The 23532-nt window shown below is 35.5% G+C and overlaps 1 protein-coding gene across 3 annotated transcripts in view; it reads left to right on the plus strand.

Annotated features, from left to right (window-relative positions):
- Positions 1-23532, plus strand: part of LOC101889674 (nephrin) — a 275261-nt gene that overhangs the window by 159757 nt on the left and 91972 nt on the right. Inside the window, exons 9-18 of one of the 3 annotated variants that reach the window (XM_011298259.3) lie at positions 6808-6944; positions 14293-14446; positions 14562-14699; positions 15621-15785; positions 15930-16214; positions 16298-16579; positions 16675-17098; positions 19364-19530; positions 20105-20293; positions 21197-21343. In XM_011298259.3, coding sequence (XP_011296561.1) covers positions 6808-6944; positions 14293-14446; positions 14562-14699; positions 15621-15785; positions 15930-16214; positions 16298-16579; positions 16675-17098; positions 19364-19530; positions 20105-20293; positions 21197-21343 — 2088 coding nt within the window. Of the gene's footprint in view, positions 1-6807; positions 6945-14292; positions 14447-14561; positions 14700-15620; positions 15786-15929; positions 16215-16297; positions 16580-16674; positions 17099-19363; positions 19531-20104; positions 20294-21193; positions 21344-23532 lie in introns of all 3 variants that reach the window. The other 2 variants (XM_020034642.2, XM_011298258.3) reach the window with 2 other exon arrangements.

Consider the following 23532-nt stretch of genomic DNA (forward strand, 5'->3'; position numbering starts at 1 on the left):
AATATCTACACTCAAGCTAAGTCATAAATAAGATGTTATAGTTTTGTTGAAAATATACTTGAGATTACCTAATAAAAAATTAAAATTGCGTAAAAAGCAAGCTATTTACAATTAATGAAAGGACCAAGGTCGGTCGTTCATGTTGGGAATTTGGATGCAGTACCAATAATGATCGTATTTGAATGCCTTTTACGGCTTTAGATAGGTTGGACATCAAAATTGTATTGCACTAAAATGCAGGGGCTACATTTCAATTTGAATTGTTTTCGTTTCTCGTCGATATATGACTCGGAGAAGTCTTAAGTAAATGGGATCCACACTTTACGGACTTTATTTTAGGCGGAACCTCCAAAATTCAACGAAATTAGACAAACGTAGCCTGGCTGACACATAATGTACAACGAATTGAAGGGAAATATTTATGGGAGCTATGTCTAAATGTGAACCAATGTCGATTTGTAATAAATATATCCAGGTTGTATCTGATATATTCTACCGAATGTTATAAAGGAGCACATATTTCGGCTTTGAAGTACCATAGCAAAGCACATATTTCGGGTTTGAGGTACCTAGTATCCAAATCTGAACCGGTTTCAATATAAATTGGCAAAATTTCGTCACATATTTCAAACTTCATTGAAATATATATATATATATATATATATATATATATATATATATATATATATATATATATATATATATATATATATATATATATATATATATATATATATATATATATATATATATATATATATATATATACACTGGTGGCCAAAACTAAAGCAACTTAAATCGCAAAGACGATAAATGTCCTGTAACTTTTACAAAAATAAACAAATCGTCATTATTTTTCCAGTTTTAAATGAGGGTTTTAATTCACTTTTAAGAAACTAAAAATAAAAATACAAGAATAATTTTGAATGAAAAATAATATGTGGAAAACTAAAATGACCCAATTTTTGCTTGGTCAAAACTAAAGCAACTTTTATTTTTTTATTTTAAAATAATTAAATTTTGGCTAGTAGTCGATAGCATAACCATTATTTTTGATAGCAGCTGCACACCTACGAGGCATTGAATCTATAACACGCTCAATTTGATCCTTGGGTGTGCTTTCACAGGCACCCAGAATTCTTTAGAAAATGTTGTGCTTATTTATTTCCGAATCTCTCTTGATCTTCCTATCTACGATACTCCAAAGGTTTTCTATGGAGTTTAGGTCAGGTGATTGTGTCGGCCATAACAAAACATCAATTTTTGACTCCCGCAACCAATATTTGACAAGTTTTGATACAAGTTTGGGATCATTGTCATGCTGAAACACCCAAATCAGCCGAATATTTTACTCAGCATAAGGGAACAACGTGATGTCCAACACATCTTTGTAAACAACCCGATCCACAACTTCCTTTATTTTATGGATAGGCCCAAGTCCATAGAAAGAAAAAAAGCGCCACGCCATTTTTGACCCTCCCTCATGCTTCACTGTACCTTTGCAACACTGCGACTTGAGTCCTTCATTTTTTGGTCTTCTCACCTTAAAATTTTTCACGTCTGAGCCTTTAATATTAAACGTAGACTCATCCCAGAAATAATGTTTTTTTCCATTCAGCTTGATTCCACTTAATATTATCGTTTCCGAAAGCCTTTTTGATTTTTTCAGATATAAATTGATTTTTTGACGTCTTACGGGCATGCAGACCAGCTGCCACTACTCGTCTACGCACTGATCTCGAGCTTATATCCAATGATTGCTCTCTCACCAATCCAGTTGACCTCTTAAATGGTTGTTTTTCATTTCTCTCACAATTTGTGGATCAGTACAGGCTGAAGTTTTTCACGGCCATCATCCGTTATAGACTGTTACTACTGATCCAGTTTCAAAAAACCGACTTAGTATACAGAAATAATTATGAAATCACATAAATATTTATGAAATATTTCTCGGAAATCATTTTCTGTGATATGTTGTTGTGATAGTCACTGATAATTTGCTGTTTTATTCAGGTATTGTATTTGCTTCTAGTCATTTTTAATTTTTTTGGGCAGTACTTAAAAAACGAAAAGAAAAACACATACTGTTGTAAAAAACTTCTCAAAAAGGATTTATGACAAGCAAAATTGTCGAAGGAAGCAAAAAGCGGTAAATGTCAGAGTAAAAACAACTGAAATTGCAGCGGTTATATGAATGTACAACAGAGTTGCTTTTGTTTTGTCCAAGCCAAAATCGGGTTAATTGACTTTACCAAACATTATTTTTTATATAAAAATGGATTTTGGTTTTATGCTTTAGGTTTTTACAAAGTGAATATAGTACCTAATTTAAAACACGAAAAACTTTCTCATTTTCTTAATTTTTAAAAAAGGTACAGGGCATTCATTCTCCTTGTAATTTCAGTTGCTTTAGTTTTGGCCACCAGTATATATATATATATATATATATATATATATATATATATATATATATATATATATATATATATATATATATATATATATATATATATATATATATATATATATATATATATATATATATATATATATATATATATATATACTACCTGAACCCTGTGCGCTTCGCTACCCCTTTTGATTTTAATGCATTGAAAATTTTATTTACAAATAGATGTTGGATAAAAAAAAAACAAATTTAAAAATTAAAAAAAAAAAAATATTGCACTACTTTAATGCGTTAATAAAAAACCATTAGAAAAGCATGACATGCATACACGAAGGGTTTGTCATTCGGATTTATTTATTTAATAGCAAATACCAAGCGTCCAGGAAACTGCAATTTTTTGAAGTTGAGTGGGATTTCTATTGCAATTAGTGAATTCGAGGTAGCAACATACTTCCCCGTAATAAGCGTATTTCAAATTTAATGTTGTGTTGTTTTCTAGTGTTAGCCTAAGGCGTTGTGGGTCAATGGTTCTTATTAAAAACATATCCCAAAAAATCTTAACTTATTTCCAATTAATTTATCACATTTTTTATTGTAACCAAATTCCGCCACATATTCTGAATTTCATTGGAATCAGTCATATATATCGTGTTTGTACATAACATGTATGAAGTCGGCCGAAATATATGTTAGCTATACCCAAACCTCAACCGATATCAATATAATTTGGAAATTTTTTCTGGTGCCAGATTACGTCTCTCTCGCTTTGGTTGATGCCCCCAAATATGTGAAATCGGCCGAGAATATATATTGGAGCTATAATCAAATCTGAGCGAATTAGAATATAGTTCGTCATCAAATATGTGAAATCGGCGGAAAATATATATGGGAGCTATATCCAATTCTGAACCGATTTTAATATAATTTGAATAATTTATTTTCTAATCAAAATCCCGTCACACATTCCCAATTTTATTCCAATCGAACATACATATAGTGTTTGGTACATCAAATACATGAAATCGGTCGAAAATATATATGGGAGCTATATCCAAATCTAAACCGATTTCAATATAATTTAACAAATTCATGTTTGCTCCCAATTTCGTTACTTATTTTAAATTGTATTAAAATTGGACATACATATCGTGTTTGGTGCACCAAATACATGAAATCGGTCGAAAATATATATGGGAGCTATATCCAAATCTTAACCGATTTCAATATAGTTTGGCAAATTTATGTTTGTTCCAAATTCCGTTATCAATAGATATGTGCATACAAAATCTAAATTTTTGGGAGGTACCTCAGAATCTGATGCTATATATCCTATCCTGTCCTAATCCTATATCCTATCCTAATGTGTATATATATATATATATATATATATATATATATATATATATATATATATATATATATATATATATATATATATATATATATATACGTACAAATATTTTTCACTTTTATAGATATAGAAGATAAGAGCTATACCTATATCCGAACTGATTATCTACAATTGTAACCATTTTCAATAGGAAAACAAATTTTGTTCACAAAAATACATGGACAGAGGGATGGACATTTATAAATTGACTAAAAATGTGATTTTATGTAGATCATTGAAGACAATTTGTTCCTTTTCACTTATTACAAACATATACGCAAAGACATAATACTCCCTACCACAGTGTGGAGTAGGGTGTAAAAAAGGTTTAGTGGTCCGATTTCCACTTACATTTAACTGTATAAAGTTTATAATAATGACCCTTTGTTTAGAAATTAGAAGTATCCAGCACATCCGCATTAAGACATAATACCCTCTACCACAGTGTGGAGTAGGATGTAAAAAAGGTTTAGTGGTCCGATTTCCTCTTACATTTAACTGTATAAAGTTTATAATAATGACCCTTACTTTGGAAATTAGAAGTAGCCAGCACATCCGCATTAAGAGTTTGTTGAGGTACCACTCTGTAGCCGATACAATATTGCTCGTGTCACACGACCATATGAAATGTCTTTACACATAAAAACTTTTGCATTTACGTCATCTTTCGTATAGTGCTTGCTTGCAGAACTCGGTTCATGCATTCCAGAGAACACCAATTTGTAACAAAATGTAATTTATATATAGATTGGTGGTATTATTTTTAAATATCTATTTCATCCGCCTGTGGGTCTTAATTTAATGTGCAAATGAATGAACCGATTTCATTGAACGCTTTAATTTTCTTAATGCTTCTTGGATTTCAATACAATTCCCAAAGTTGTTTTTTTTTTTCTTTTTGAAACTGTATGCGTCTCATTTTAAGGATAATTGGTGTGAAGGACGAAAATAAAACTCAGCGGTAAAACCATGAAGATGATTATAAATAGATAAGACATAAAGGATGCCAGAATTTTACGACAGGCTTTGAGCGCGAACATTATTCAAATAATACGACCCACTTTGTAATGCTGCTACTGCCGCTGCCATTCTAGGTTGGTGTTAATGTTGCCATTCAACGTTACAAGAGGACTAATTAAAATTATAATTTTTGGGCATCATCAGTCTTCCCCACTTTGTCGGCCTGTGTCTTAGCGAAAACATCAGGTGCCTTATTTTCTGTTTCTTTTTTATTCTCATATCTGCCGTTCTCGTCGTTTATGAGTTATGTCTATTTGCATGTTCTCATAGATGTGCGTGTGTGTGTGTGCGTCGCTATGGAGTGCACATGAACACATTATAGGTTAATGTGGTTGGTGTAAGTGCGATGACAGGGCTGGTGTATGAAAAATAACAGATAATAAGCCTGAATCCCTTTTAATCACTGTAAGACTCTTTTGATATGCTCCATCTGGTCCTCTTTATGTGTATTGGTGTTTCGTTATTCTTACTAAGGTGACTGACTGTGAACGGTGAACTGCAAGCGAGCTTGTTTGTACTTTGTGTGGGTTAAATTCACTTGCGGCATACTTATTATTAAATATATATTTTTTGTTTTTGTTTGAACGCTGCTGTTGTCTTTACAAATCCACTTTAATATTTCGGTCAAGGCTTGTTTGTCCGTCTGAATTTAACTGAAGAGAGAACCTGTTTTCGTATCAGAAAATATCCATTCACTGATGAGCTCGTAAACTGTTATTGTGTGAGCCATAATTTCACCTTCATAAAATGACTTGGGTGAAGGAAGGGCGATAGATAAATTTTACAGGACATAAAGAAAGAGTGTATGAAAACCGTTCTCCGGCATTTAAAATTTTGTATTATTTCTTACATAGTGTTATACTTTTTATAAATCCTTATTTTATTGCCGGTGTTTAACTTTAATTGAACTAAATTTTTTTATGTAAAAAAATGTGAAATACTTTATTGTTTTAAAATATACGCCATAAAAATATAAATATCGGGATGCAGGAAAATATATCCTCAGTATTATGGCTACAGACGGTCCATAAAATATGATAGGTCAAAATGTGCATCATGGAAGACAAGTTCTTGTGATGTGTTTCCACCCGTCTGTTTTTCTTTTGCGCTCGATAACTTTCCGATTCAACCAAAACTTGGAGCATCCTACGATTTAATTTAAACTCTGTTAAAACTTTACACGTGGTAATATTTTTGTAATACTTAAGTCAGGTACAGAAATAGACAGCATCTAAGCAATCCTCCACAAACCAATTATCTTTAACATTCACCTTTTTCAGTACTTATATAACGGCGCCTTCCGATATTCGGTATTTTTATGATTTTAGCGACTTTATTCAACGGAGTTGTTTCAAATTTGGTATTATAAGTTCGTAATGAATATTACAGCCTATGCCGAAAAATTGTTTGTGCAGGTCCAAGTCTTCGTATAGCCCTCATATAACGGTACCTCCCGATATTCGGTAGTTTAATGATTTTAATGACATTATTCACTGGAATTTTTTCAAATTTGGCATTTGAAGTTCGTAATAGACATAACAGTCTAAGACAGAAAATTGGCTGAGCAGGTTCACGTCATAATGGTTCCTTCCTATATTTGACGATTTTAGCTACATTATTCATCGTTTTTTTTTTTCAAAGTTTCGCATTTGAATATTGTAATGACTTATGGCAAAAGTTGCCTATGTAGGTCCACGTACAACGGCTACATTCGGGATTTTTAAGACTTTAACAGAATTTTTAACGGATTTTATTTTTTATGAAAATTGGTAAATTCATTCCAAATGATGGAGGATATTCAAAGTTCGACCCGGCCGGACTTACAGCTTTTTTAGTTGTCAATGGGTAAAATTAATATTTTGAAAATAATGTAGAATTAGCATTACAGACAAATTCTAGAGTCTATTTTGAAAACCTTATCGTAGCAAATTTGTTTGCCTCAAAAGTCAAAACTAAACCAATTCATATCTTATTATATTTTTTGCAGATCCACCATCGCCACCCATTATATCTGGTTATATGGAAGGTCAAATTATTCCAGCTGGTTCGGTACAAAAACTTTTATGTGTTTCATCTGGCGGTAATCCATTGGCCACCCTAACATGGTACAAAAATGACAAAAGGGTAAGTTTTGCAATTTTATAAAAAAAAGAAAACAAAATCGACCATAAACAAATACTCACACTACAAAATCGTACCATTTCCATTAAAGTACAACTAATACACATTTTATTCATATTTGTGTGTGAGTGTGTGTTTTTGTGCTCTTGCCATAAACATAAAATACCACTCTTAGGTAAACACTCCGTTTTGTGGCAAATTAAAAAATATTCATCTTCCAAATGGAAGAAATAAAAAAATATAAATAAAACCTCCATTGATCCCTACCCCGGATGGGACAAACAAGAAAAAACTACATCAGAAAGTAGTGTTCAGTGCCTTTTTATGATAAATGCCTTAAAGCCAGTCCGCCCATTCCGACACAAAGTCCATTTATGTGGGTGAGAATGACAAACGATTCCAGCACTCGTTATTTTATGCTACAACATAAAATTGCCATAATGAAAAACTTTGGTCACAACAGCTGTACTTAACCTGTGGTTTTTACTGCTCCATTTTCACCCCTAGCAAGGACACACAGAGTCACACATCAAGCGTGGCATGACACAGGCGGAGAAGGAGACGGTAGCCTGCATCCATGCCATACTCATCCTCCCATTCGCTTAAGTAATAAGAGCCTAATGATTTTTTAAATACACAATTAAAGCGTTCTTTGTTTGCACGATAAAGTGATAAAACGCCAATTTTAAGTAACTATTATGGTATACGTTTACCAGATTCTCCAATGAAGAGAGTGCCTAGCCCAATCGCCCCTTCCTTTGCCAGTGTTTGTTGTGGTCTCTTAGTCTTCATTTGTTGATGTTGCAAAGTGTTACGAAAACGCAAGATGTAGGCGTTACTCCGGGCTTTGACACTTGTGTCCAGCTACATTGCAGTTCAACCGTATATGCCAACATGCGTATGTGTGTGTGTGTGAATGACGTGTAGCACAACTGTACTCACCAATGTGGATGACAAGTAACCTCAACCAACAGAAAATGAAAATCGAAAAAGATGTCACACAGTCTAGCGTAGGACCTTTACCGAACTTGCAATTAAGTTACAGCAGAAAACTCTCTTTATGTAAAAGTCATGGTTTATAATTTTTATGTATTTCTTCGGCAATAATATGTATATATTTATGTATACAAATTTAAGAATGCACTAATCAAGATTATAAAGGACTGTGTTCGATTTTAATATGGAGCATAAAATGAACAGAGGATGAAAAGAATTTATACTTTTAAATCACTGAAAAAGTGATAATTTCAAAAGTGAACCGCCAAATACAGAAGGCTCCCAGTATTTTTGAAATAAGATATAAAGAAATATATTCAATATTAATTTCAAATATTACATACTGTTTACATACGTTGAAAAAAATATTAGTTCCTTGTGTATTTTTAAAACTTCTGACTTTTATTCAAATACAAAAATAAGTTAAAAATTATTAGTATTAGGTTTTACCGACGATGTATAGGTTGAGATAAAAAAAACTGCCATCATTTTTACATTTTTTTAAATTTAATTGAATGAAAGCAAAAAATGTCGAAAACAGCATCAAATTTTAGAATAAGTTTAGGTTTGTTCGAATTGGTCACCTTTGGCAAGAATTATGGCCTTCAAATTCCCAATGAAACCGTCACACGCTGCCCGAATGTTGCTATGCGGTATTTCGGTATTATGACCTATTCCCGACGAAGAGCTTGCTTGAGGTGATCGACACTTTAGTATTATTTAGTGAGTCAATATTGTTTCTTTCGTAGGCAAAGTCAAGTGTTAAGTCAGTGGCCCTATTCTCTAACTTTTTTAATGGCTTTACTCATTGTTTATATAACCAGAAATTAATTTGTTTGTTGTGTTGTTATTACAATAGCAAAAGAATTTTTAACAATAACAAGAGCAGTTGGATTTTACAGAATAGGCCTAAAGAATCGGATGCTTATTTGGCATTTCATGAGCTGTTTGTTATTGAAAATCTTGACCCCTTTGTGGGGGAGGTACCTTAATTTGCATTTCTGAGAAATACAAATATTCGAAATAATGACCCCTTGTGAGGGGGTTAACAGAAGAATGGGTTAGTATTTGAACTCGATCTAAGTTTGACAATAATATTGAAATGGACCAAGTTTGGACCAAATCAGATACTCCCTTCGAGAGTTCTCGTGCGAACCAGACTGACGACGGACATCCCTAAATCGACGCAAAATTTCCTGAAGCCGATTTGGCCCAAGGTTTTGGTGTACTCCCCACATAACTGTAACTCCCTATATTCGGTTTATAGATGACTTTATCGGCAATATCCACTTGAATTATTTTTAATTTCGTATTTTAAGTTCTTTAGTTGCAGCTCACACCTTCGTATAACTCCCAAATAACGGTACCTCCCTATATTTGGTATTTTAATGATTTATCAGTATTTTTTTTTTTTTTTTTTTGGAAAGTTGCAACTTTTTTTCAATTGTTAGAGGGTATTCAAAGTTCGGCACGGCTGAACTTACAGCTTATTCTCTTGTTTTTACATCTGTTAGAAATGCCGTTGGATTGAATCTTCTTTAATGAACATAAGTAGCTTTTTGTCTAAACGCGAAGAATGGTTTTCAACGAATTAAATGCTTATTTTCTTACTTTGCTCAAATATTGTTTTTTTTTTTTTACTGAAAAACAAAAGAATGGTAACAGGAGAATGATTCCGCTACAGCGGCCAATATCAGTTTTTATTACTGAGAAAGATCAAAATTTAAAGTTTTCTAAGGAACTGTAAAGTCGAAGCAAAAAATAGTGGACTATCTTATTTTTTTTTTTTTTTTTTTGCAGCGAGGGATAAATCTTTATCGAAGTTTCGAGTTACAAATAATTTGATGTAAAATAAATCAAAAATACTGGAAATGAGGCAGTGCCGTTTAATGGAGACGATTCTAAAAAGGGGCCGATATTTTACATACCAATCTACTGGCGACATTGTCAGTAAATGGTTATATTTAAGTATGGGCAAACTTAAGACATTTTCGCACTTATTAAGTGCAAAAGTTCATTTTAATTTGACACCCTAATGCCTATGTTGAAAACGAAAATCTTGTGCCTCAAAGTCTTCTAAAATGTCCGAATGGGAATGATTTTAAAATCGGCCATAACGTGTGAACCCTTTTGAGTTTTGTTCTCCCATCTCCTTCCAGCGTTAAAGACAAGGGGAGAATAAATGTATAGGAATATACATTATTGTGTCTCCAAAATAGCTGGCTATTTTGGTTAAATAATTTCGTATCGTAGTCTATCCTATTCTACTCCTTATTACAACATCCTTGTTGTAGTAGGATAGACAGATTTCAAGGAACATAAGGTATGATTTGACAAGCTATCAGCCTTTACATTGGCAAAACAAAGTACAATTGATCTATCGACCCGCGCTTAAATCGTAAGCTCTCGTACATGTTGTCGTACCGATAAACAAGTTAACATCGTTTATCATAAATAAATGACTGGCAATGGCTCAAACCCTATCTTAAACTCATGTACTATTCTATGTGTTTTAACCGAATCTTTTGACGACCACTCGTATGTGTTGGACATACTGGTTCCACTCGGAGAGCTTGGTTGACACTCTTGGCCCAGGGTCTCTATAGTGCGGACTTTACATTAGTCTTTAGAGCCATATACGATCCAGTAACTTTATTATCAATGAGAATAATGGTGTTTTGCAAGTTTTAATCTCATAATTTACAAAAATGTTCAAGCGTGAATGAAATAGCTTCTTCTAAAAAGTCATGTATGCTAATGGTCTGACATAACCATAATAAGGGATTTTACGAGGCAAAATATCTAGCAAATGTATGCCATTGAGGCAGACATGAATTACGTTACTATTTAATCAGTCATTTTGTGCTTAAACAAAAGAAGTAGGCTGTTAACCAAGGGTATCGGAAAATAATAACAAAAACTAATAATCCAAACAAAGAATAGATACACATATGTATATGTATATACATTGTGCTTAACACATGCAACTACAGCCATTTAAATAATACATTAACACACTTGAACACATACATATACAAACATTTGTAAACGCATATTTATCTCTAAGCATGCTTAACCACCTATTGGTGTGTACATCTTGGCTTTACAGCTTTTAGTTTCGCATTTTTATGTCTTACTTATATTCTCAATATACATACGAACATGCATACATACTTAGCCAACACATACCTTGTTTATTTACTAGAGAAAGAGACACACAAATAAACACCCACCCACACACACACTCACTGATAATATATAACTCTAACACTACATATGGATTCAAACATTTAGTTACCGTTTTATTACCACACACACACACACACAGACACCCGACCACCCACACTAACACATACACACGTTTCATACTTACATATGTTTCTAAACATATTAAGCTTTGTATAAACATTCTTAGAGTACCCTAACAAAACTTTGGCATAATTTAGATAGTTTCTAAACTCTCTCTCTCTCTCGCTTTATGCCGATCTATACATAGGTCCATTCCCTTAGGATACAATGGAATAGAAGTTAATATAGGGAGTGTGTACACATGTGGCCCCTACATGAAAAACAAGTGTAGAAATATCTGTATTACAAAGTAGAGTGTATGCGTGTATGATGATGGCGATGGAACGGGACGGGGAAGCATTGCTCCGGATAGAATTCGTACCTGTTTAGAGAATTTGAGTTTTCATAATATTTATACCGAAGGTTTTATTGAAATTCTTTATCTTTGTTAATGACATTAGTAAACATGTGTATAGACAAACATTCTTCGGCAGACACTCTCACACACACACACACTCACTCACTACACATTTTCCGTATTGGTATTATACTATGGTTGTATTTTTGATAAAGTTTGTGTTCCATAGCTGGTTGTGGGTATGTGGTCTTATGGAAATTCAAACAATTACGGTGACATCAGGATAATGATAATATCGGACAGCCGGAGCAAAAGTTAGATGCATAGAAAGAGAGGGAGAGAATATTTTAAATCAAACTTCAGATGAGCAAAGTGCTGTGCTTCCGTATGATAATTGTAATGAGCTATGTCCTCATTGTTGTGGTCTAGCTACTTGTAACATAATAGCACCCTTAAAATCATTTCAGTTTCGTTCAAAGTCAATGAAATAAATGACGCAACTTTAATGAGAATGAAATATTACTGTTGCAATAAAATGAAATGAAATAGAAATTTAGATATTTAAATGTGTTGGACCATTAATCTTTAAATGTTAGTTACAAAAAAAAAGCTTTTAACTCACATTATATATGACACTATTGCGAAGAGTGGACCCAAATAGATTTTCAAGGAATGTGTTTAAAAAACAATGTTAAGGCAAGAAATAACTAATCTCTCTAATCAAATATTCTCCTACACCACCACATTCAGCAGACTTGCCTGTAATAAATCGTTATTAAAGTTTAAGAGCGGTTCAAATTTAAAAGCTGGTGGAAATAATTTACGGGAGCTATACAGATTGAAACAAAAAACGGCAACAAAGTCAAATGTCATCATTTTTGCATTTTTTTTTTTTTAAATGAAAGCAAAAATTTTCGGAAATATCATTTTAGAATAGTTTTATATTTGCTCGAATTGGTCACATTTGGCACAAACTTTGGCCTTCAAATGGCCAATGAAACCGCCACACGCTGCCCGAATGTTGCTCTACTGTATTTTGGCCCATTCACGGCGAAGCGCTTGCTTGAGGTGATCGACACTTTGGTATTTTTAGTGCCAACCTTGCTTTCTAAAATACTCCAGACACAAAAGTCCAACGGATTGGTATCCGGAGACTTAGGTGGCCATTGTGCGCTGGAAATGAAGCGAGGAACCTCATTTTTTAACCATTCTTGGATGGCGCATGCTGAGTGCGATGGTGCTGAGTCCTGTTGGAATGTCTAAGGTCTACGCCCAAAATGTTTGCGTGCTCAATGCCCTCCAGAATATTTTCGCGATAATATTCGGCGCGGAATAGAAATTGTTTTTTGATTTTTTAAATCACATTCTCTAAAAAAAAAAGTAATTGAGCCGAAATTTATAACTATATGGCCAAAAATTCTGCAATACAAAAATACAAAATAGCAATATTTTGTGAACCTACTTTAAATCGATGGGAAACTAGAGCGATTTAGCCAAGCGGATATTTCCAAATCGACGTAGGATTTCAATAGCTATTGTATACCTCGGATAATTATTGTACGTTTCGTAAAAGTAACACACGTAGCCAAACCTTATAGACTCTCCATTTTATTTAAGGTCATACCCATTTCAATGCACATCCATATTTGAAATCCCGAATTTCCGTGAACTACACAATTACCTAGAAATCCTGTATAATTTCCTAAAAATTCAATCATATCATTGAGAAAAAAAAAATAAACTTGTTTGTCTTGGGATCTTGAGATATTTTTTAGAAAACTGATAGAGGACGGGGTGCATTTGTTTGTACTTTGCAGTCTGTCCTTCTTAGATTTTGCAGAGTTGATTTTCTATGGATTTTGAAGATAATCGGATAAGAGATTTGGACCACACGACCATTTAAATCTAGGAAGAGGTTTGCAAAATTTAATAGACGACATGTTTTTATGTTTATTCAGCCGCAATACGCACCATGTATTTATTACGTTTCTACCACACCTTATATACCCCCGTAAAGGTATTTCTGTCAAAATTAGTTAAATCAGTTTGGCTCCATATATATGTTATATATGTACCAGTAATTTCTGTCACATAATAACTGCCATTAGATTTAGATCCCTCTGTGTTTCGTCCAATGGAAATAACTGCCATTAGATTTAGATCCCTCTGTGTTTCGTCCAATTTTTTATTCATAGCCTCATTACTCTCACATAAATGTATTACGAAAAGCACTCTCCCTTAAAAAGCTACTGTGTCGAGAGTGTCATCCTATTGCATTTTTTTTCAATTGTTCGCAGATACTTTTTATTTTCTACGCCAAGAGACATCTGACTGAGTACAGCTTTTTCTCAATATATAAAGTTCATACTACGCCTATCAATTGCGTATTGAGATGTTCCACAAAAACGACATTTTAATAGCACACACACACACACACATTTTTCTTGGAAGATGTCTTCACAGAAGATAATGAAATACGTATTTGCTTCTTCTTTTTCTAAGTTGAACTTTCTGCATCAGTTACTTTACGCAAATAATAATTATAAACATAATTTACCAACACACTTACCATTTGCAAACGCTACGCTATTTGTTGTTCGTATTTTTGCCATCGTGGCATGTAGAAAAACTAAACTTTAATCATTTGCCAAGTTGTACGACCATAAGAATTATTCGCTCACAATTTATGCGTTTTCTTCTTAATTCCAGATAAACTCCGTGATACGCACTGCCGACAAGTCGGTCTCCGCCGAAATTACAATTCTGGCAAACGTAACGGATAATCAGGCTCAATATCGCTGCGAGGCAGCCAATAGTGCCACGGAGATACCTCTTTTCGAGTCGACCACACTGAGTGTGCACTGTGAGTATTTTTTGTTCATCGCTGGAAATTCTAAGAATCCTCCAGCCGAGGAGGGCATAATTTGAATGAGTATTAATTTTTATTGTGTGTCTTTGACAAACACGGACAATTACAGTTGCTCCAGAAACAGTTAAGATACGCATCGAACCGGAAGAATTGAAACCAGGCATTGAGGCGACCATTGTGTGCGATTCCAGTTCAAGTAATCCACCTGCAAAACTGTCGTGGTGGAGGGATGGCATTGCCATCAAGGGTAAGTTGGCTGCTTGATTGTTTTAGGTGTAGTTCGGTGTGAACAGGCGTTTGTGGTGTGGCTCGGGACGTAGAGATGGCCTAGTAATAGAATGGAGCCAGCAAATTGTTAAAGAAGTCAAAAACCTCAGAGCAAGCAGACAGGCAAGGTTTGTTGTTAAGCTGGAAAAGTGCCCAAATTATTGGGATGTTCAAAGGATTGTCATTGTTGTCAAAAGGAGCACACCAACAGAAAAACCGGTGGTGTGGCCACATGCCACACAAGTTGAGTTGAGTACAACATCGCTACCATCTATTTATCCAGTCAGCCAGTCAGACAGACAGTCGGGCGGGCGGGCGTTCTGGTAAATGCTGGAACCTAATGATGCTCAACTAGACTTTCCTAGTGTTGCACGGAATGGCGCCGGGCAAACATGTAGGTTGACTGCTGCTGCTGCCTGTTGGTGCTTGTCTCGATGCTGGTCGGTTCGTTATATGGCTGGCCGGTTGGCCAACCGTCCGACTGGTTGGATACTAGGTCGTCAGAGGCGTAAACCTAAACGTGTTTTGTTTGTGTGGTTCTGAAATATCTGTTTCTATTCGCAATCACATTTGGCTTACAGAGGCTAACAGCATTCCTTTAGCCCGTCCATTTGACTTCCCTGCATTCGGATGTTTGTGCCAGGATCACAGTCTTGCCGAGGAGGATGTTTGTTGCTGCATTTTCCAAGTAGACTGCAAAAATGTGAAATATGTACTTACGCAAACTTCCGACTTGTAAACTACAATGTCTCCGTTGCGCCTGGCCTGCGCTCCCCTACGACCACCATGCCATTCAGTTCATCCATCGTCTGAATTATTTTCATGTGGCAATCACCGTTAACATGCTTTTTACTTCTTGTTTTGTATTTCCCCTGCGGCCTTGTGGCATGGCCTCCCCTAGGTATAAATAACACATCTAAACCCGGCCTGTGGGGTGGTACCGTCTCGACGTTGGAATTCAAAGTAAACATCACACAGGAAATGAACGGCGTAGTGTACACATGTCAAAGTGCCAACGAAGCTCTCCAGCGCAGTGTGCACGAGGCCATTAGTCTGGATGTGTTGTGTAAGTAGTAGAGCAGAGACTGGTTGGGAAGCTACGCTCCCCGGCATCCCGCCAAACCGAAGCTGGAAGAGGCTATGGTCATTTTGTTTAACATTTGTTGTTTTTTTTTTGTGTTTCCACGAAACACCTTTCTATCAAATTTAGATCGACCCAAATTCGTGCCTCCGCCATCCTCCACTGCCGTGGGCGTTGAGGGCGAATCTCTGCTGGTTGCTCTGCAGGCAAATGCCAATCCGATGTCAATTACCTACACCTGGTCAAAGGATGGGCAACCACTGCCCGCCAATGGTAATGGGGAGGCTCGTATTTTCGCCGAAGGACCCAAACTGAACTTCACCAAATTGCACCGCAACGATGCCGGTGTTTATGTTTGTGAGGCACGCAATTCACAGGGCTCTGCGCGTATCAATGTCACAGTTGTGGTGGAATGTAAGTATCCAAAGTCTCACTGTCTCTGAGTCGACATGTCTCCAAACCGAATTGGGTTTTTATTTTATTTGTTGACTTTACAGATGGGACCACCATCAAAGGTGTTTCCGAGAATGTCATAGTCAATCCCGGTGAAGATGCAATGCTGTCATGTTCGGTGGAGGGCAAACCCCTGACCGAAGATCACGTCAAATGGGAGCGTTTGGGTTATGACATGACCATAAAAACCTCGACCACCTTTGCAAACGGCACCTCGTATCTGCACATCAAAGATGCTCAGCGCGAAGATGTTGGCAATTTCCGTTGCATAGCCGATAATCGTGTTGCTAATCCTACAAGTCGCGATGTACTGCTGATAGTCAAATGTAAGTAAAGATGACAACAGCAACAAAAGGAAATCAATGACACGACATAATATTTGCATTTCAATCAAACGTTTCGGTCATGTCTATATTTACAGTTGCTCCGGAAATAGACAAATCTCCCACACTTATGAGAGCCGCCAGTGGCACTGGAGAACGTGGCCGTTTGCCATGTCGTGCGCAATCCTCGCCAAAGCCAAAATTCATTTGGCGCCAAGAAGGAAAAGATTTACCGGTAAACCGTTCCTACAAATATGAAGTTGAGGAGAAGAAAATCGATTCGCTGACATATGAGTCGATTCTCATCATAGAGAAGGTGGCTCCCGCCGATTATGGAGCCTATGAATGTGTGGCCAAAAATGAGTTGGGTCAGGACATTGAGCCAGTACGACTGGATATAACTTCTCAGCCTGATACACCATTGAGTTTGAATATTCTTAATGTGACACATGATTCGGTAACGGTGGCATGGACACCAGGTTTTGATGGTGGCCTAAAGGCATCGTACAGAGTACGTTATAGGTAAGTGGAATATTTTTTGTATATATGTATACGTATGTATTGTATATTAAGAGAAAGCAGTATTGGCTGTACTTGGAAAATGAATAAGTGAAACGCATGTGACAACTGCTGACTGTGTAAAACCAGTTCAATATGGTCCCAAATCTGATTTCTTTGATAACATTTCTATTGTTCGTTTTGTTTAATAATATTCAATTTATGTAATTAAAATTGTACATGGTTACTACTTTATATGAACCAACCCACTAACCGAAATATGGACCAATTTTCAGAAATTTTTGTTTCAGCGAATTCAGAAGTTAAAGCTGAAGTATTATTTATTAAATGATACAGAAGATTGTTGGAATGTTTGAAATAAAAAATTCAACAAAATCTCCTCTTTTAATAAAAATAAAAATTTTAAAAAAATATCTTCTACCATTTCAAGGTAACACTTTGGAAAAGATTTTTGTATGTGTCGAGATATTCTATTCGTTTGAACATGTGGCTGAAATCATAAAAATATCTACTATTTAATAATTACATATTTTTGCTAAACAATGGCAATGACTAACTCCAAAGGCCAACTTTTAAACTGAAAATGTGTCTTAAATCAACATGGACCATTCTAGACAATTTTCTGTCGAAGTACGTGGTACTTGATACTAATTTATAATTTAATTGCTTTGAAGGTTGTAGCTTATATACCGATTTTGGTAGAGTACAGTTATATGGACCTGTATATACAATACCTTATATGGCGGTACCTGATATTAATTCAAAATACTGACTATATTAACAATTCCATTCAAAAATGATGCCAGAGGCATCAAAAATATGTGTGACAGCCGAATATGTGGTGGTATGCCGTCAATGGGCCTATATGGACAGTTTCTTTTTTTTTTGGCAAAGACAATTTCAGCCGATGCCGATTTACCGAATATCCGGGTAACAAATAGTGCCAAACTCTGCAAATACAGGAGGTATCGTTATAATGGGGGCTTTTCCAAAATATATGTCCACGATCCATGTTCAAAAGACATGGCTAAATCCTTTATGCTTTTTAAGAATAGCTTCGGCTGTGTATCACGAAGAGCCGTCCTCTTCAATTCTTTTGAACAAAAATTTTTTCAACATTGCCCGATTACGTATAAGCCACTCCTTGCTTATTTTCGAAGAAAAGTGGACCAAAATCTTCATCGAACAGTAACTCGTTTCGGGTCCATCGAGTTTTCTGAACCCAAATAACAATTTTCCTTGATAACAAACGGATGCATAATTTTCAAAGAAATGTTGCAATGTTTCCCAGCGTTGTGTAAGTGTATGCCCAGCTATATTCGTTTAGCGGAAGGATAATTGTTACCATTCACGAAAAAAGCAGTGAATTGAAAAAATACGTTAAATTGCGGACCCTATATAACCTTGATACATATAACACGTAAATAAAAAAAACATGAAGTTCGGCCGGGCCAAACTTTCAATACTGTCCACCATTTTGTAAAAAAATGTATTTGGATTAAAACGTGTTCCACGCTTGCGACATCCGCTGGAGAATACTGTAAAATTTTACAAGCAACAAACAGTAAGTTGAACCGTTATATGGGTCTATGCCAATTAGTGGACCTTAACCTAACATTTTTCGCAGACCTTTCACGAACCACAAATGTCAAGTTATAGTTGATTTGGCCAGAAATTGTGACAGAAATCTTGAAATTCCAAAAATCAGGAGGCACCGTTATATTAGCTGAACGTGAACATTTTTAATACCAAACATCCTGCATATAACATAAATCCTAATTCCAAATGTTAAAGCTCTAGGTAGATCAGATTCTGATCAGGAATATAAATTCTTTTAGACGGAATGACAAATTTAATATACCCTATTTTGCAAGGTAGGAGTATAGTAAAAAACGTAAAAACTGGAGTGTTTGCCAAAAATATCCTGTTTGGAACCATAGTGGACTCTAAATATTTGAATTTATAACATAATTCTTCTTCAAGAAAGAACCCATATACTTATTTGCGTTTAAGGTAGGAAACATTTGCAACGCATCGTATTAACAACATGTCCATATTGACACATTCCCCTTGTCTGCATATAGGCACACAACAAAAGGGAGGATTGTACTTCATTCCTTTTTTCTATGCATACATCCATTAGATAAGCTCTAATAAGACAAAACAAATTATTTCCAAAACTAAAACTAATCCATGGAACATTTCTCATTTCTTTTCTTCCCTCCTTGTCTTTTGTATGTCAACAACCGTTTTCTGATCCTGATGCAGAGAGGCTAACCGGGAACAATACAAGTACATTGATGGACTGCCCAATAGTCATAAGCTCACCATAAATGGACTTCGAACGAACACTTTGTATCTGTTCTCGGTAATGGCGTACAACGATTTAGGCGAGAGCAAATACTTGCCTGACCTACAAAAGGCCCATACCAAAGGTAAGTCCAGCACAAACAGAATTCGCATCGCCATGGGCAACATGTATCGACGTGTCGACGTCAGTCGGTACCGAAAAGGCGAAATGCACTTGTGGGGAGGGCATAGTGCACAAATTAACTATATCAGCCCACAATAATTCAGCCATTGACTGGCAAAGGAAGCAACACTGTAACGTTATTGATTTATTGTTCGCGTCATCTGCATTTTACGAGCTTTCGTCCTAATGAATTGAAATCTGCATAAGATCTAAACTATTCAGCTAGGCAGGCAACAGTAGTTGGGAATTCATTTAATAGGGAGAACAATGTCTAGCTGCTCTGAAAGGACTACGATAAGTCCTCATTCATTTACGCAAACACGCGCATGTATGCACAGCACAAATGTTACAGATATCCATGTGGGTGGGTGTGTGTGTGTGTATGCTTGTGTAAATATATACTCATTTATGTCTTCTTCATGTGTTTATAACCGAGTGTATCACTATCTTTCTTTTTTTTTGTTTTTAATTTTGTCTTTTATGCTGCATTTGCTTTGGGGTTACGTTACTCTGGTGAATTTTTAATAACGCCCCAGAAGCACCGCCACCATCGCAGCCAGCGTCATCGTTGGGCGGCCCTCCCACAACCAGTGCCACACCGCTGGGTGGCACCTCCGGCCTGCTGTTGCTGGTCGGTGTAGCATCTGGCATAACAATTGTGGCTCTGAACATCCTCATCATAGGTTGTTGCCTGCACAAACGCAATCAGAAGCGTCTCAAACGAGGTACTGTGAAAACGCCCTAAATGTCTCTCTATATTTGTCATTAATCTATGCAAGCATAGACATTTGTGTTTGTGTTTGTATTTGAATGTGTGTGTTTGTATGTGTATTTTCTGTTGAAGCATGGTCGTCGGCCCATACATACAAGAGTTTCCACCATAAAAATTTTGTTGTCTGCATTATTTCCTTCCGTTTGTTTGGCGAGATTTTCATTTGAAATATCCCAGCTTGTGTTGTCTCTTCCTTTTAACCGAACAGACAGCATTTCATTTTGTTGTAATCCTTGTTGTTATTTTATTTACTTTAGTTTGCTTCCGTCGCATTCTCTTTCTTTACTTATTGGTAAATATGTGTTTTCCGTTGTTATTAGTTTTGTTGTTGTTGATGTTGTTTACTTTGGTTAAAGAATTAAAAGGGAAAAAGTGTTGTTGGGTGTAATCGTCGCCACACCATATGTTTTGGGGGGAGCCAAGTGTTGCCATCATCAGTTAATGAGTAACGCGTCTAAGATTGAGGAGAATTTAACATCAACATCCTCAGAATTATATGTTTCAAATGAAAAATAATCAACACTTTTCACATCACTTCACATCTTGATGTCCTGCAATAACCTTCAAGGACAAGCATTTTCGTCGCTGTTGCTCCTTGGTGTTGCCTATCATTGAATTCATATTTAATTTTATTTGATTTTTTATAAATTTTATGTTCTTTGTTTTTCATCCTTTTTATTTTATGTTTTTCATTTTTTCATTTTTATTGCCCTGTCTTCATCCCATACCCACTATTCAACAACCATCATCCGTTTATCCATCATCACATTGTGTGTGCGTCTGACGACTCGACGACTGACTTTGGGGGCACTCGTGGGTGCACCACTTACCGGTGTCATGGAAATCCCTGAAGAAGGTCTCGAATTGCTACCAGCGGAATTAACTGAAAATTCAAATGCGCCAAATCTGGTTATAATTGGCATTTCGTTGGCAGCTTTTGGCTTCCTTTTGGTAAATGCCGCCTTAGTGGGCTGGTTTTTTGTTCATCAAAGGCGCAAAAAAGGTTTGTTGTTTTTGTTTATTTCTTTTTGTGTTTTGTATTTTTACGCCGGGATATTTCTTCATTTATTTATTATTATTATTATTTTTTGTTTTTGTTGGGAATCATTATTTTGTTGTTTATTTGTTTGTGAATTGCCTTGCTGGTATTATTTTTTTATTCGCCTCTTTTATATCTATGTATAGTTGTTTGTACTTTTTATTCTTGTTTACCTAGAGTAGTTCGAAATGTAGGTCACTCTATTAGATGAGCCTTTTAATGGCAATTGCAAAAATATCGCCTAACGTTTATTCTTAACAAAACTAATTGGACAAAACGATACTAACACCCAAAGACAGGTAAGTGAATAAAATAATACTCAAAACTAATTTAAAAAATTATTTGCCGTTAATTGCATTGCAAACTACTTGAATGGAGCAAACCGTTATTTGAAGTCGGGGTATTTCAAACAAATACACAAATATTTCTCTAAATATAGACATGTCACAGGGGGAGAGGTGGTTTTTTTCACTTTTAAAAACGCATTTTTCTCAAATATCTACAAATATATGTGTAACTTCATATGTTGAAATGTATTTTTGCATTTTATGAGTTAAAATAAATCAAAATATCGACCCCAATCTATGGAACTGATCACACTAGATCTAATGTTGGGGGAATATAGTATTGTTCGAAATGAAAAGAAATATCAATGAATTATTTTGCATTTTATGTGAGATACAATTCAAACTATTTACCCGGGATGTGAGAGGTACCACAAGGAGTGGACCCATATTCTTCATAATCAAATATTGTTGGGAAAAAATATTGAGATATATGAAATAGAAAGAAAATCGTTGACATCGTTGTGATTGTAGTTTTAATTATTCAAAATATTGACCTTTTTGGGAGGTACCAATATATCCTATTTTCACACCAAGTATTATATTGGTAAAAATCAAACTCTTAACATTATTATTTAGAAATTTGATTATTAAAAATGTTAATCTATTGTGGGTGGGTACTAGGTACTAAAGTGTGACCCGTATGCAAGTATAAAGATTTGCAAAGTATGAATAAAATCAAGGTAAATTATGTGGACGTGGACATATATTGCTCTTCTCCGAACTCCATCTAAGTTTGATAGTAGTATTTTTACGTATCAAGTTTGGATGAAATCGGACATCGCCTCACAATCCTTTGAGAGTTATTGTGCGCACCACTTCGACGGGAAAAATGCCGATTTTGTCTAAAGAGAACTAAGGCCTTAACGTTCTAGCATCTGCAAGAGATAGGAAAGGTGGGAAATCCCAATATTTTGGTCCATATTAGAGAAAGTGTGAATATGGAATATATACAGGGTGACATAAAAAAACTGCAACAAAATCAAAGGCCATAACTTTTACATTTTTTTTAAATTTTATTGAATGAAAGCAAAAAATATCGCAAATAGCATCAAATTTTAGAATAAGTTTGGATTTTTTCGAATTGGTCACCTTTGGACGAATTGTGATCTTCAAATGGCCAATGAAATCGTCACACGCTGCCCGAATGTTGCTCTGGGGTATTTTGGTCCATTTCCGGCGAAGTGCTTGCTTATGGTAATCAAGACTTTGGTATTTTTCAGTGCCAACCTTGCTTTCCAAAATACTCCAGACACAATAGTCCATCGTATTGGTATCCGGATTGTGCGCTGGAAATGGAGCGAAGAACCTAATTTTGCAACAATTCTTAGATGGCGCGTGCTGGGTGCGATGGTGCTGTTGGAATGTCCAAGGTCTGCGCCCAAAATGTTTGCGTACCCAAGGCTTTAATACACCCTCCAGGAGATCGACAATTGGCTGTTATGGCGGCCCACACCATCACCATGGCCGGCATATAAGGAAACCACACTATCACGCTTGAATTCCATTACAAATAATTTTTTTTCTGGAAAATTCTCACCTAAATGCTTTTGTACGCTTGTAAACAATATAATGAGCTGTCACTGAAATAATTTAAACAGCTGTCGGATATAGCATCATTTTGGTCCGTTGTAACCACCATATCAGAAAGGGGTCAAGAGCGAATACGGAAAATCTGAGTCCGCCATGGTATCCAATTTGTTGAATACCAGTTACTCTCATAAAATGTAAATCAGTGTACAAATTCTCCAAACTTCGCATGTATAGGTAGCCTAATATGATGTAACTCTTCATTAGTTTTTGTGACAA

The sequence above is a fragment of the Musca domestica genome, unplaced genomic scaffold, assembly GCF_030504385.1.
Source record: "Musca domestica strain aabys unplaced genomic scaffold, Musca_domestica.polishedcontigs.V.1.1 31, whole genome shotgun sequence".
Lineage (NCBI taxonomy): Eukaryota > Metazoa > Arthropoda > Insecta > Diptera > Muscidae > Musca > Musca domestica.